At 44.6% G+C, this 14,980-nt stretch overlaps 1 protein-coding gene across 1 annotated transcript in view; it reads right to left on the bottom strand.

The window, feature by feature from the left end:
- The window catches only part of LRRC56 (leucine rich repeat containing 56), a 407,692-nt gene that overhangs the window by 257,139 nt on the left and 135,573 nt on the right, over window positions 1-14,980 (bottom strand). Inside the window, exon 7 of the mRNA XM_030201285.1 lies at window positions 2,384-2,480. Within this exon, the coding sequence (XP_030057145.1) occupies window positions 2,384-2,480 (97 nt within the window). The remainder of the gene's footprint in view (window positions 1-2,383; window positions 2,481-14,980) is intronic.

Below are 14,980 nucleotides of genomic sequence, written 5' to 3'. Positions count from 1 at the left end.
AGCCAATCGTCCAAGTAGGGAAACATGTTTTGTAAATACCCTGGAGGTGCTGATGCAAGGTCAAATGGCAGTATGTGATACTGGATGTAGCATTTTCCTATTCAAAATCTCAGATACTTCCTGTGACCTGGATGTATTTATATGTGGGTCAGGGCTGTGTGTATTATGAGATGATGCTTCTTGGTTCAGGGGCATGATGCCTATGGGTGACACACTTGGGCTGGTACATGGGAGGGTTTGGGTTGATGTTTGGAGCCATCTATCAGACATTCCCCAGAGCAAGCTGTCATCTGCTGTCAACACTGTAGTTTGGGAATGGGGGGGGGGGGGGGGGGGGGAGATGATGGGAGTGTGGCAAGGTGGCACATACATTATGGGCGGTCCTGCCAGGACTGGTCCAGGTAGGCATCTATGGTTGCATTGGTGCACATGGCAGTGGCAGTGCTGCATGTGTGAAGTGTGACTGTGTACTAGCCACCCTGCCATTGTGCTGTGACCTCACAGGTCTCCAGATAGGTATATATGCAGTCGACAGCTTGGTAGATGTGCGGCTTCCCATGGTATCACATATGTGTGGGAGCTTGTCAGCAGTGTACGGCCTTACCTTGCTGATCTCTGATCTCCTCCTGGACCCTTCCTGTCAGATGCTTGTGGGACACCTGCCTGCCCTCTCTAAAAAGGCATGCCTTGTTTTGGAGAATGAGAAGTGCCAGCATGTTGCTTTCTCTTTCAGAAACGTTTTACTTAAGACAGCTTAGAACAATCACGAAGATCTACTCTTCATCATCGGCTTAAAAAAACCTTCCTAATCCATTTTACCAATTTTTAGAACTTTTTAACGTCTGCTTATCTACTGCTGTATATGCTGAATCACACTGTCTATATGCAGCACATTACATACTTTTCAATGTTCCAAGCTTCAACCAGCATCCAGTGCTCAAAGGTAGAAAACAGTACTTATATCCTCTCTAGAAATTTCTCAATCCCCCAGACCAGACCAAAGATGGCCAGCATTTCGCTTAGCTCCATCTTGCCATGATGCTTCAGGATCTCAGCGATCGGGGTTTATACAGACAGCGTCCCAACAATAAACTTAGCAGACTGAAATTAGGACCCAAAGTGGTGAACTGGATTAGAAATTCATTGACTGACAGATGACAGAGAGTGTTGGTAAATGGAATTTGCACGGAGGAAAGAAAGGTGAGTAATAGTGTGCCTCAGGGATCGGTACTGGGGCCAATTCTGTTCAATATATTTGTGAATGACATTACTCAAGGGTTAGAAGGGAAAGGGAATCTTTTTGCAGATGGGCAGACTGGATGGACCATGCAGGTCTTTATCTGCTGTCATTTACTATGTTACATATAGCTGGATAGATTTAATTTATTTACTGGTCAATATTCAAGAAGCAGGTCAGCAGTTTTTTAAACACTGAGTGCCATGGGCACAATTACCCCCAGATATTTAATGCTAGGTCATTGAATATCTGGGGCCAAACTGGCATGTGCTAGCAACCGGGTCTTAGGCAGGTCCAAGCCAATATTGAACCAAGACCCACATAAGACACTTACACAGGACATGCATATACGTATCTGACCACGTCTTGATTCCCCCCCCCCCCTAATAACATCAACAGACCCCACCCCAGATCCTCCCAGGCCTACCTGCCTAAACCCTGGCGGTCTAGAGGAGAACAGGCAGGAGTGATGCCCACCCACTTCTGCTTATCATGGCTTCCCCGTCAAAATGGCTGCCACAACCTCTAGCAGCACTCTCACAGTAATTTGGTAATAAAGTGAGGCTGCTGCTAAAAGCCGCGGCAGCCATTCTAAAGGGCCAGCTGCAACAGGCATCACCCCAGCCTGTTCTCTGCTAGACCATCAGGGATCAGGTAGATAGGCCCAGAGGGATCCTGGAGACTGGGGGCAGGCAGGCTGATGTTCCAAATGAGGGGAGATGGTACGGAGTGGGGGAAGGGAGTGCGTTATTGGAAACCTTCAGGCTGGTACATGGAAGTTATGTGGGTGTTGGTTGATATTCATTGCCAACACCCACGTAGCTACGCAAGCATAGTTAGAACTGCTTTATGTGCAAGAGAATATGCCCACTTAGCTATGTGGGCACTATCACTGATTACTGCCAGCACCCACATAACTGTGGGCTCCTCTCAACTCTGACTCTATAACACCGCTGTGCAGTCTAGTTTCAAAATGGCTGGCTGGTGCTCATATTCGGTGGCACTGCCCAGTTAAGTGCCACTGAATATCAGCAGTTTTATTTGCATTATTTTATTCACTGACTTTTTTCTTTTACGACATGTAATTATGCTGTTGGCACCAGACTCTCATGTTCAATTTAAGAAATTGATCTTACATCTACCTACCTTCAATGAACACAATGAAGAAATACCATCTAAATCCTCCAGGCCACAACGAGCCATTAACAGCACAGGAAGGTGGGACAGTGTAGTGCCTAGGTCTCTGCAAGAAATTAGATTGAGAATGATTTCAAACTCTGAATTGAATAAAATATCTTTCCTTTTTCTTTGCTGAAACTGCATTGCTTCTCAGATGCTAAAGACAAGGGGAAAACAAACTGGAGGACAAGCTCAAGAAATGCAAACTAAAAATGCTTTATAGACCACAAAAAATCTGTGTGTAGAATTTATTCTCCCCCCCCCCCCCCCCCCACAACCCTTCTTACACATAACATGATCAAACGTTCTCTGTGTTTCAACTTTACAGTCTATTCCATGAGCATACGCTGTGATGTACATTTATGTTATGAGAACTATCATAAGCACAAGTTGAGCTATGAGCTGTCACGAGTGCATGCTGGTCAAGTGAAGTGCATTCTTCACTGAATTCTGACACATGTGTATGCAGAGTAACATACATTTACTTTCCAAACTTTTATCATGAGAGTGATGTGTACTTAGGCTCTGGGTTCTGACATAAGTGCCTGCATGTACCCCTTCAGCTCTACATAAACATCAACTGAAGTACATAAAAAAAGCACACTAAACATTTCGACCCAAGAGTAGTCTAATAGTTACAGCAGTCTGCTAAGAACCAGTGCAGATTTTCTAAACATAAACATAATCTATTATCTTGAAGACCGATATAGCTCCTCAAGGGCAGAGTGGCAGGTGTTACCTCAGACCCAACATAAATTCCATTCTGGTTTGCCCGCTCTGTCTGTAACAAAATTTCCTACATCCATGACCTCTTTATCTCTCGTATTCTCCATCTGCTTGCCCTAACTGAAACTTGGCTTTACCCTGAAGACTCTGCTTCAGTCACGGCCCTATGCCATGGAGGTTATCTTTTCTCCCATACTCCTCGCCCGGTTGGCCATGGAGGTGGTGTCGGGCTACTACTTTCACCCTCTTGTAGATTTCAACCTCTTCTTCTACCTCAGTCTCACTGTTTTTCTTCCTTCGAAGTCCACTCCATCCGTCTATTTGCTCCTCTGCCTCTCCGAGTAGCAGTCATTTATCGACCCCCTGATAAGTCCCTTTCTTCCTTTCTCACTGACTTTGATGCTTGGCTTTCCTTCTTTCTTGAACCTTCATCTCCTTCCCTCATTCTTGGAGATTTTAACATTCATGCTATTGATCCCTCTGACTCTTAAGCTTCGCAGTTCCTTGCTTTAACATCCTCTTTCAATCTTCAACTGTGCTCCACTGTCCCCAATCGCCAGAATGGCCACTGTCTTGATCTTATCTTCTTCACAAACTGCTCACTCTCCAGTTTCTGTGCCTCAACTCTTCCCCTCTCTGACCATCATCTGATAACTTTCACACTTAAACACCCTCCTCCCCAGTCCCGTCCAATCTTAACCAATACATTTAGGAATCTTCAGGCTATTGACCCTTCTACTCTGTCCTCCAATGTTTCAAATCTCCTCTCTACCACTATGTTATCTAAGTCTGTCAATGAGGCTGTTTCTTCCTATAATACTATTCTGTCCTCTACTCTGGATACTCTCACTCCTCCCATTCCCTGTTCTGTAAAACGTACCAAACCCTAGCCTTGGCTGACCTCTAGAATCCGCTACCTACGTTCCTGTGCCCGCTCTGCAGAATGCCTTTGGTTGAAATCCCATGCCCATGCTGACTTCATACATTTCAAATTCTTGCTGACCTCTTTCCAGTCTGCTCTTTTACTTGCCAAACAGGACTATTACATCCAGTTGACAAATTCTCTTGGCTCAAACCCTCAATGTCTCTTTGCCACACTGAACTCTCTCCTCAAAGTGCATTCACCTCCATCCCCCCCCCCCCCCTTCACTTTCCCCCCAGACTCTGGCTGAGTACTTTCATGATAAAGTTCACAAGATTAAACTTGAATTCTCAATCAGAACACATTCACCTCTCCTTCCCTTAGTCCATTCTCTCAACCCTCCAACCCCTGCCTCCTTTTCTTCCTTTTCTGAAATCACTGAAGAGGAAATTACACATCTTATTTCCTCCTCAAAACTAACTACCTATTCCTCTGATCCTATTCCCACCCATCCACTTAACACTATCTCTCCTACTGTCATCCCTTTTATCTGTCATATCCTCAATCTTTCACTGTCCACTGCGACTCTTCCTGATGCCTTCAAAAATGCCGTAGTCACACCACTCCTTAAAAAATCTTCATTGGACCCTACCTGTCCTTCCAACTATCGCCCCATCTCCCTCCTCCCTTTCCTATCCAAGATATACTTGAACGTGCTGTTCACCGCCGTTGCCTTGACTTTCTTTCATCTCAAGCTATTCTTGATCCACTTCAATCTGGCTTTCGCCCTCTTCATTCAACTGAAACAGCACTTGCTAAAGTCTCCAATGATCTGTTCCTGGCCAGATCCAAAGGTCTCTATTCTATCCTCATCCTTCTCGATCTATCTGCTGCTTTTGACACTGTTGATCACAGCCTGCTCCTTAATACACTGTCCTCACTTGGATTTCAGGGCTCTGTTCTTTCCTAGTTTTCTTCTTATCTCTCCCAGCGTACCTTTAGTGTATACTCTAGTGGGATCCTCCTCTACTTCTATCCTACTGTCAGTTGGTGTACCTCAGGGATCCGTCCTGGGACTTCTTCTTTTCTCCATTTATACTTCTTCTCTTGGTACTCTGATCTCATCCCATGGTTTTCAGTATCGTCTTTTCGCTGATGACTCTCAGATCTACCTCTCCACACCAGAAATCCAGGCCAAAGTATCAGCCTGCCTGATATGTCTTTCTTCTAAAACAATCCAAGGTCTTAGACTCTCTGCCTGGGGGCACCGAGGCACAGTCCCTAGTACTCTTGGCTCTCCTGAGAGCAGAATCCACCATCACAGAATCATGAGGTAGTTGAGACTTCACCATTACCGGCTCTCCATGGACTCTGTACTGGGACTCAGCTTTTCTGGGGACCACTGGATTACAGAGAGGGAACGACCAGTTTCGCATAAGAACTTTCCTGAGTGTCTTATGCAAGGAAGCCGTTGCAACCTCTGTAGGTGGAGAAGGATAATCCAAGACTTCGAGCATCTCGGCCCTGGGCTCATCCACAACCTCCATAGGGAAGGGAATATCCTTACACATTTCCCGAATAAAGGAGGAAAAAGAAAGACTCTCAGGCGGAGACATCCTTCTTTCAATTGGCGGAGCAGGATCAGAGGGGATCCCATATGACTGTTCTTCAGAAAAGTATCTGGGATCTTCCTCTTCCTCCTAAGAGCGCTCATCATCGGTATCAGACAAAAGCTCTCTAAGAGCAGCCCAAACCCGAGCCTGTCTCGACGTCGAGGAACGACAACCTCCAGGGGGATGTCGAGAAGTCGACCCCTGCCTGGACTGCGGCGAATCTTCCTCCGCCGACGTCGAAGGAGAGTCGACCCGGGTGGCAGCCACTGCCGATGCCACAAGCAACACCGAGGACGGGGACCTCACCACAGGTGAAGGACCAGATGCCGCTTCAACAGTCGGTGCAGAAGGCGTAAGCACCTCTGACACCGAAGTACACTGGTGCAGCAATCCCTCCAGAAGCTGTGGAAGAAGGGGCCTGATGCGCTCATCGAAAGCTTCCATCGGAAAAGGCTGGGTGGCCGGTGCAGGAGTCGGTGGCAGAATCTGAGGGGGCTCAAGATCCGGTACCAGGCTGCCAGATGACCCACACATTGGCACCTCCTATATAGAGGGTGAGCAGTCCTCTCGGCGCCGACGCTTCTCGGGTGCCGAATCCCTCGGCTCCCCGGAGCTCTCAGTACTGCGAATGGAAGGAGATCGATGACGATGCTTCTTAGCCTTCGTTCGATGCCTGCCATCGAGACTCCTCGGTACCGAAGAGGAGGACGTGGAATCCTCACGCCTCCTCGGGGACGGGTCCGACAAAGGTTGGTCCCGGGGGGCCTGCATAGCAGTAGGCCTCAAGACAGGTGGAGACCCACTCAATGCCTCATTGCTCCCAGCGCAATATGGTCATTCGGCAGCCATTACCTGCGCTGTCAAAGTCGATGCTTCCCTCGACATCGACGTCGATGCCGGCAACCGATGGCAATGCCGACATCGAAGGATCGGATCGATCCGCAAAACGTTTTTCTCGTTGAGCCTCCCGAGACACTTGGGTCCGTTTTTTCATTAAAGGACACAGCTTACAAGCAGCTGGCAGATGATCGAGCCCAAGGCACTGGAGACACCACGCTTGAAGCCAATGGGTGTCCTCGATGACATGGACGGAAAAACGGCGGCTGCAAAATTCAAGGACACGATTGTGCTGATTAAAAAGGCACAAAAAAGGAAAACAAAACCCGGCTGAGCAGCCTAAAAGCCAGCTGCGGCGAAAAAGTTAGGAAACTTAAACTTTAGTGAGAAAAAACTAAAGAAAATAAAGGGAAAATAAACTTTTTTTTTTTTTTTTTGTTAATTTTGTCGAACCAAAAAAAAAGGAGAAGAAAAAGAAGAACAAGGAAGCGTTAACGCGCAAAAAGTCTCCTGGGCCAAAAGGAACACAGCTGAACACTGTGTCACTTCAGACGCGGATGAAAAGAAACTGACGATGTCACGCTCGTGCTGCAGGCGAGAAGTCGTTCGCGCATGTGCGGTGCGCTCTGCCCGCGCGCCGGAGCGTTCTAGAGAGTTTTTTGTTTTGCTTTAGAGATTTTGCTGGTCTCCTGGGCCGTCGCAGACGACGACCAAATCGTGAGAACAAGCAGCCTGCTTGTCCTCGGAGGTGAACCCCTACGGAGTTGGTTTTCAAACCAAGCTCAGAGATGTGCAGGAAATATTCCAGTAGGTTTTGTGTAGGCAAGAGAGAGGGATCTAGCGCCCTGCCCTTACACCAGACAGAAAACCTCCTCCATTTAAAATTGTAACACCTCTTGGTAGAATTTTTCCTGGAAGACAGCAAGACCTTGGACCACCCTCTGGAAGCTGCAGAAATGCAAATTCTATGCTCTCAACTTCCAGGCCGGGGCTTGATCTGCATGATGAGGGTCGGAAAACAGTCCAGTCTCCATGGTTCTTTGGAGAACAGCTCTAAAAGAGGAGGGAAACATATGTCTCGGCCAGTACGTCGCGATCAGGATCATGGTTTTTCTGTACATCTTGAGTTTCAGCAGTCTTCCCTACCAGAGGAATGGGAGGATATGCATACAAAGGAAGAGGAAGTCATCCGATGCCAGCCTGTCGTCTGACCTGAGTCTGCAACAGTACTAAGGGACTTTGTGGCAGAGATGAATGGTGAAGAGATCCACCAAGGGGGTGCTCCACTCTTAGACTATCTTGCAGACAACATCCATATTGAGAGACCACCCTGCTAAGCTGCCTGCCAGACTGTTGTCTCTCCCCACCAGTTACCTGGCTCTGAGCATCATACCATGGGCAGTGGCCCAGCGCCACATCTTGACTGCCTCCTGACAGGGGGTATGAACCCATCTCCCTACTTGTTCACACAATACATAACAACCTGATTGTCTGAATTAGCACAATTTGGCTCATATTATTGTTTAGGAACAGTGATTCCTGAATAAATTGACCCAGCATTTGCAGAACCTGGGTTCGGAGAAAACCCTCCAGAATGACGTATAAGGGATAATCTTGTGGTTCTTCAAGTCACAACACTTGAAGCCAGAACTGTTTATTTACCAAATCCTCCAGGACACGACCACTGATGAAATCAAAATAAAGGTGGTACGTCCCTCACCTGGTGCCAGGCCTGCGTGGCCAATTCGCCGGCGAGTCATGGTCCAGCGAAGATAGCCAGCCATCTTGGTGTTGGTTAAGCTTCAGGAAGGAAGGAGGGTCTGTTTCTCTTTCCTATTTCTGGCAACCGTCATCTGGGTTGGATCAATGGCCGCAGCCATCTTGGATAGATCAGGTCCTGGGAAGCCATCTTGGAGTAACGAGGTCAGGAAGGAAGCCCATATTTGGACGTAGGCACCTCTGCTGATGGGGGCAGCCATCTTGAATCAGCTGCACATGCTTGAGCCTAATTCCTCCACTACTTAAGGCCCTGCCTTCAGTCCTTTGTTGCTTCGGCCTCAATTGTCTCAGAGGTCCACTCCGGAGTTCTGTTCATCGGCTGTCCTCAGTTCCTGTATTCCTGTGTACCAGACCTCGGCTTGTTTTCCTGACCACGATTGTTTGCTGCCTGCCTAGATCTTGGACTGGTTTGACTATTCTTTGCCCTACGGATTACTTGGCTATTGGACTGTGTCTGCTTGCCCATCTGCCTGGTCAGCGGCTGTGCAACCCCGCCGGTTCCAGAAGTCCTGGTGGCCACCTGCAGCTGGGAGCTCAACTCTTGGTGAACGGTGGTCGCTTCCCAGGTGAAGCTAGGGGTTGTCTGGCTGCCTGACCAATTGTGGCGTCACTCCATCTCTGCTGTGCTCAGTCGGGGCACAGGGGCTCACTACTACCGGGTCATAACAAAAGGGAGCATCACGGAGACCAGAAATTACTTGATAACCCAATCAGATCTGGGCTCTCTGCATCTGGAACACCACAGAGCCTGCCCTGCCAGCTCCAGCACCTGCTGACCCACCTTCAACCAAGGAAGGAGAGACTTACTTTTACTGGGTAGAAATACATGCTCTATAAGTTATGAGGTAATAGGCAGAAGTCCCGATTCTTGCCCAGAGAATGTGTGGTTACTCTGATTCACTTTCATTTTTGACAAGTATTTACAGTAACATTAAATGAAGTGTTTGTTGCTTTTCTCTAAGCTATTTTGCATGATGTGATCATGAGCAGGAGAATTTTTAAATCGCCTTAGTATATTCCAGGTAATGGTATTAGTCTAGATTTACTATGTTCTTTTTTAAATTGTTTTCTTTATTTTGTTTCCTACCTCCTCCCGTGATGTGGACTACATTGTTTACCCAATGAGTGCCTTGTTGTACTTAATTTGTTTAAATTTCAATAAAATATTTTTAAAAAGGAAAAAAAAGACAGAGGGGCATTTTTGAAAGAAACATCTAAATCCGAATTTGGACATTTTACAAAGACGTCCAAATTCAGAACAAGAAAGAAGGTCATGTTCGAAAAAGATGGACGTCTATCTTTTGAATTCAAAAATACTATGGACATCTTTGTTTTTTGGCCATTTTCGGGGGAAAAAAACATCCAAGTGTAAAACATCCACAATCAAGCCATTGGGATGTAGGAGGAGGCAGCATTTTTAGTAGATTGGTCCCCCTGACATCCCAGGACAGCAATAGGGCACCATAGGGGGCACTGCAGTGGACTTCATAAAATGCTCCCAGATACACATCTGACCATTGCTCCCTTACTTTGTCTGCTGAGCCACCCAAAACCCACTATCCCCAACTATACACCACTACCATAGCACTTATGGGTGAAGGGGGCACCTATATGTGGGTACAGTGGGTTTGTGGTGAGTTTTGTAGGGCTTGCAGTTTCCTCCACAATTGTAGGGAGAGGTAGGGGGCTGGGCCCACCTGTCTGCACCCACTACTAGACTACTCCAGGGACCTGAATGCTATTCTGATGGACCTGAGTATAACATTTGAGGGTGGCACAAAGTCTGGCAAGTAATGTTCTTCATCACATTTTTGGGGGGTGGGAGGGGGTTAGTGACCACTGGGGGAGTAAGGGGAGGTCATCCTTATTCCCTCCAGTGGTCATTTGAGGCACCTTTATGTGCCTTATTCGTAATAAAAACAGGTCTAGCTCAAAACGTCTGTTTTAGTTCTGGACGTTTTTGCTTTGTTCCATTATGGCTGAAAGATGTCCAAGTCTTAGGAATGCGCAAGTCCCGCCTTGAACACGTCCCCTTGAGATTTAGATATCCTTCTGACGGACTTCAGAGAAAAGACGTCCAAAAAGAGGTTTCGCTAATACTGATTTGGACGTTTATCTCTTTCGAAAATGAGCCTGAAAGAATATTATAATGCCTCTGTAATGCTCCATGGTGTGACCTCTCCTTGCGAATAATGTGCACTGTATCTCTAAAAAGATATAGAGGAATTAGAAAAGGTTCAAAACGAGGTTGGGGGGGGCATGTCAAGATGGCGGCCTAAGCATGTCAGCTAGTCGGTCTGAGCTGTTCTCTGGCGTTTCTTCTACTAGTTTCATTGCCTAATGCCTCATACCAAAAGGAAGGGGATGGTGAAGGGCCAACTGCCACTGGCCAGAACCTCATCCCCGATCCAGCAAACGCTAGACTGATATGCGACGAGCACCCCACCAAATACCGAAGCGTTGAACCCTGCTTTGAGCGCCAATGGAGGAGCAATGGCACTCATGGGGATTGAGACATCTTTATCCTCTCTGGAGCTTAATCCACCACCATGCCCTGCGTACTTTAGGGGTACAGAGGAAGGCCCAGCTGAATCGGGAGCCAGTGGCAGCAAGGCCTTGATCGGCAGCGTTCTACCCCAAACCGCAGAGGAAACGTGCTTGGAGCCTGAAGCTCCCGTGGTGGCTACATTGAAGTCTATTTGGAGAGCAGTTCAAGAATTAACAACTGCAGTTACTAAATCTGCTCAAGATACATCTCTTCTCGTGAGTAAAGTAGATGCTTTAACTTTATCGTTAGAAAAAGTCAAACAAGATTCTGCGAATCAAACTTTACAGACGCAATCAGAGGTTAAAAATTTTAAATCTATTACTGATGTATTGGATAAAGACAAACTTTTTACAAACTCGGAAAATAGAGCAAATAGAAAACTATAACAGGCATCTTAATTTAAGAGTACTGAATTTTCCTATGGCTACAGGAATAAACGTGATGAATTTCTTTTAAAAAAATACCTTGTAGAAATTCTTCAATATCCTTCTTCTGTTATTCCTCCATTCAATAAAATTTATTACCTTCCACTATCTCCTCAAACTGGAGTAGAGCCAATGGGCTCTAAAAATTTACCTCAAATTCAGGATCCTGTGCCGGGAATTAAGGATATTTCTGCTCTATTGGAAGAATCTTTGTCAGAAGTAACAACGTGACGAACTTTAATAATATCATTTGTATTTGAAAAGGACTTAAACGCAGTAATAAAGTTATACTTTAAGAACACATTAAAAACTTTTTGTGACCATAGAATATGGATTTTTCCTGATGTGACAAAGACAATGCAAGACAGAAGGAAAATATTTCTAGTTCTCAGGGAAGAGACGAGGGTATTAGGAGCAACATTCCTATTGGCATATCCATGTAAATGCCTAATTCAGTTCTTGGGCAATAAATATGTTTTCTTTGAGCCAGAACAACTTCAAACATTTTTGGATATAAAGAATCTAGTCAAATAGACCGAAAGAATGTTAGATGGAATAACTGATTAAGAAAAATTATAGGGTGGGAATATTCAGGCCAGGCCATTTACTTATAATTTTGTTTCTGAGTTTCATTTTGGATCTCCTCATCTATAAATCTCTCCCCCTCTTTACTGATAATAGTAGTCTAAGAAAGAGATTGGCTGTAAATTCCTTAAAATTATCTTCTTTTTTTACTATATGTTTAGTTTATCTCTGTATTTCAGTTTGCAAGTTATGCTTATAATAGAATATAAATGCTATAAAAAAAATTGATTAAAAAAGGTTCAAAAAAGGGCAACCAAAATGACTAATGGGATCAGCATATGAGGAAAGGCTTAAGAGGACAGGACTCTTCAGTCTGAAAAAGAGATGGCTGAGGGGGACATGATAGAGATCTACAAAATCCTGAGTGGAGTAGAATGGGTTAACATGAACCAATTGTTTACTCTTTCAAAAAGTGCAAAGACTAAGGGACACTGGGGACACTCAATGAAGATATATGGTAATACTTTTAAAACGAACAAAAGGACATATTTTTTTTACTCAACAAATAGCTACGCTCTGGAACTCACTGCTGGTGCATGTGGTACAACCTCAACTCATGACCTCTAGCTCTACCACTTCCCTGTCTCTGAAAAAGATTTGTTTGAATTTTAATGACATTTAAATACTTAAAAGGAATTAACACGTAAACTAACCATTTTCAGAAATGGGGAAGTGGCAGAACTAGAGGTCATGGGTTGCGGTTACAGGGTGGGAGACTTAGGAGCAATGTCAGGAATTACTTTTTCAAAAAAAGGGTGGTGGATGCCTGGAATGCTCTCCCACAGTATATTGTGAAGACAAAGACAGTGATGGAATTCAAGAATGCATAGGATAAACACAGACCCGCTGACATTCAGCCAGGGACGATCAGTGGTGTTGTTTTTAAACTGTGTTAAGTTAGCCTATCTGAGTTTTAAAAAGGTTTGGACAAGCTCCTGGAGGAAGTCCATAACCTGCTATTAAGACAGACATGGGGAAAGTCACTACTTATTCCCAGGGTCGGTAGCATGGAATTCTGCCACTCTTTGAGATTCTACCAAGTACACATGACCTAGATTGGCTGTTGTTTGAAGGAGGATATTGGTTTAGATGGACCATCAGTCTGACCTTAAGCTCTTAAGGGCTTCAACTTCCTGGACTTGCCCTGAACAGTTATCTTAGCTTAATGTCCCCTTTACATATCAAGAAGTATAGTAAGCTATCAAAAATATTTAAATTAGCTTATACACTGGGCTTGATGGGTTAGATTCTGAATTTTATAAAGTTCTGCATGATTCAGTAGTGGCAGAGTGGGAGTATGGCAGAGATAGGAAGGATCTGAGAGAGGTTTTAAAAAATAGTAACATAATAGATGACGGCAGATAAAGATCTGTATGGTCCATCCAGTCTGCCCAACAAGATAAACTCATAGTATAAGATATGATGTGATACTAGATACGTATACTTGATCTTGCCATTTTCAGGGCATAGACCGTAGAAGACTACCCAGCACTGGCCTTGCTCTCCAGTTATGGGAGCTGAATCATATCAGCATAGTGGTTCTGCCTAAGCTGGGAAAAGATTAAAGGCAGGTGGGCTCCAACAGGCTCTTATCTCTGCTAAATTAGGACATTAGAATACTGGCCTATATGCTGGCAAGAGCAGGATGAGTTTCTCCTGGCACTGATTCATCAAGATCGTTGGATTTGTGGAGGAGTGGCCTAATGGTTAGAACACCTGTCTTGACATCCAGAAGTGGCCGATTCAAATCCCACTGCTGCTCCTTGTGATCCTGGGCAAGTCACTTAACCCTCCTTTGCCTCAGGTACAAACTTAGATTGTTAGCCTTCCAGGGACAGAGAAATAACCAGTGTAATTGAATGTAACTCACCTTGAGCTACTATAGAAAAGGTGTGAGCAAAAATCCAAATAAATAAATAACACAGCGTTATGCCTCCACTAATATTTTGAAAGTACTGAGAGTGCTGCAGCATGGCCAGAGATGCAATAATTGCCAGCCTAGATGCCAAGAATGTTTTTGTTAAAGTATTTTGGAATTATTTGCTCTGGGTCTTAGCAAAATTTAGCATATTGGGACATTTTGTATAGCAGATCCATGTATACTAGCCCCACAGCTCAATTACTTATAAATGGTGGGCTCACTAAGATGTTTTCCTTGGTACAAGGAATGAGACAAGGATACCGCCCATCCCCTTTGTTGTTTGTGCTGTCTCTGGACGCTCTGACAGCCAAAATAAGGCAATTGGAAAATTGAGTATTCAGAGGAATCAGGACAATATGGGTAAACCTATCCACAGATGACATGTTTCTCTTTACTGATGATGCTAGCACAAACCTACCAAAAGTCATACAAATCAAACAATTTTGGGCCTTCTCCATTTATGTATTAATTTAAAACACACACTTATAACTCACTTAACCATTACTATAGCTCAAGAGGTACAACAAATAATATACATACTATAATCTTATAGGAGTGGAAGGGTAGCCTAGTGGTTAGTGCAGCGGACTTTGATCTTGGTGAACTGGGTTCAATTCCACTACAGCTCCTTGTGACTCTGGGCAAGTCACTTAACCCTCCATTGCCCCAGGTACAAATAAGTACCTGTACATACTAAGTAAACCGATTTGAATATAGTTGCAAAAAACCACAGAAAGGCAGTATATCAAGTCCCATTCCCTTTCCCTAATTAGTTCCACCATACATTCACTTACACAGACAATATCCAAAACCCACTCACCTCCGTACTGAAATAATACATATTATAAACATGACCAAAGCACCAAGACCCATACCATCAATACTACATTTCTGTCATGTTAATGATTTATAGCACTTAGATGGAGGTAGAGGATCTTCAGATCATCATTGTTGCTTCAGGACATACCATGATAGCCAAGTAGCTATGCAAAATCTTAAAAGTCATAATCAAAACCTTAAACTTCCACTCTTATCAATATAATATTATTAGAAACAGGTTTCAATGATTCAATTTGAACCTCCAAAAATCAATTTGGCATCTTAGAAGGCCTTGTAATATAAACATCTGACATTCAGGCAACCCCATAAGAGAACTATTACAATAATCCACCAAAAGCAAAACTACCGTCTAGATTACCATCCATACCTGTGACTGTTCCAGATAAGGACGAATATGTCGAACCATCTCAATTTCCCATAAATTTTTC

The sequence above is a fragment of the Microcaecilia unicolor genome, chromosome 4 (assembly GCF_901765095.1).
Source record: "Microcaecilia unicolor chromosome 4, aMicUni1.1, whole genome shotgun sequence".
NCBI classification, from domain to species: domain Eukaryota; kingdom Metazoa; phylum Chordata; class Amphibia; order Gymnophiona; family Siphonopidae; genus Microcaecilia; species Microcaecilia unicolor.
This window is presented reverse-complemented; position numbering and strand designations above follow the sequence as displayed.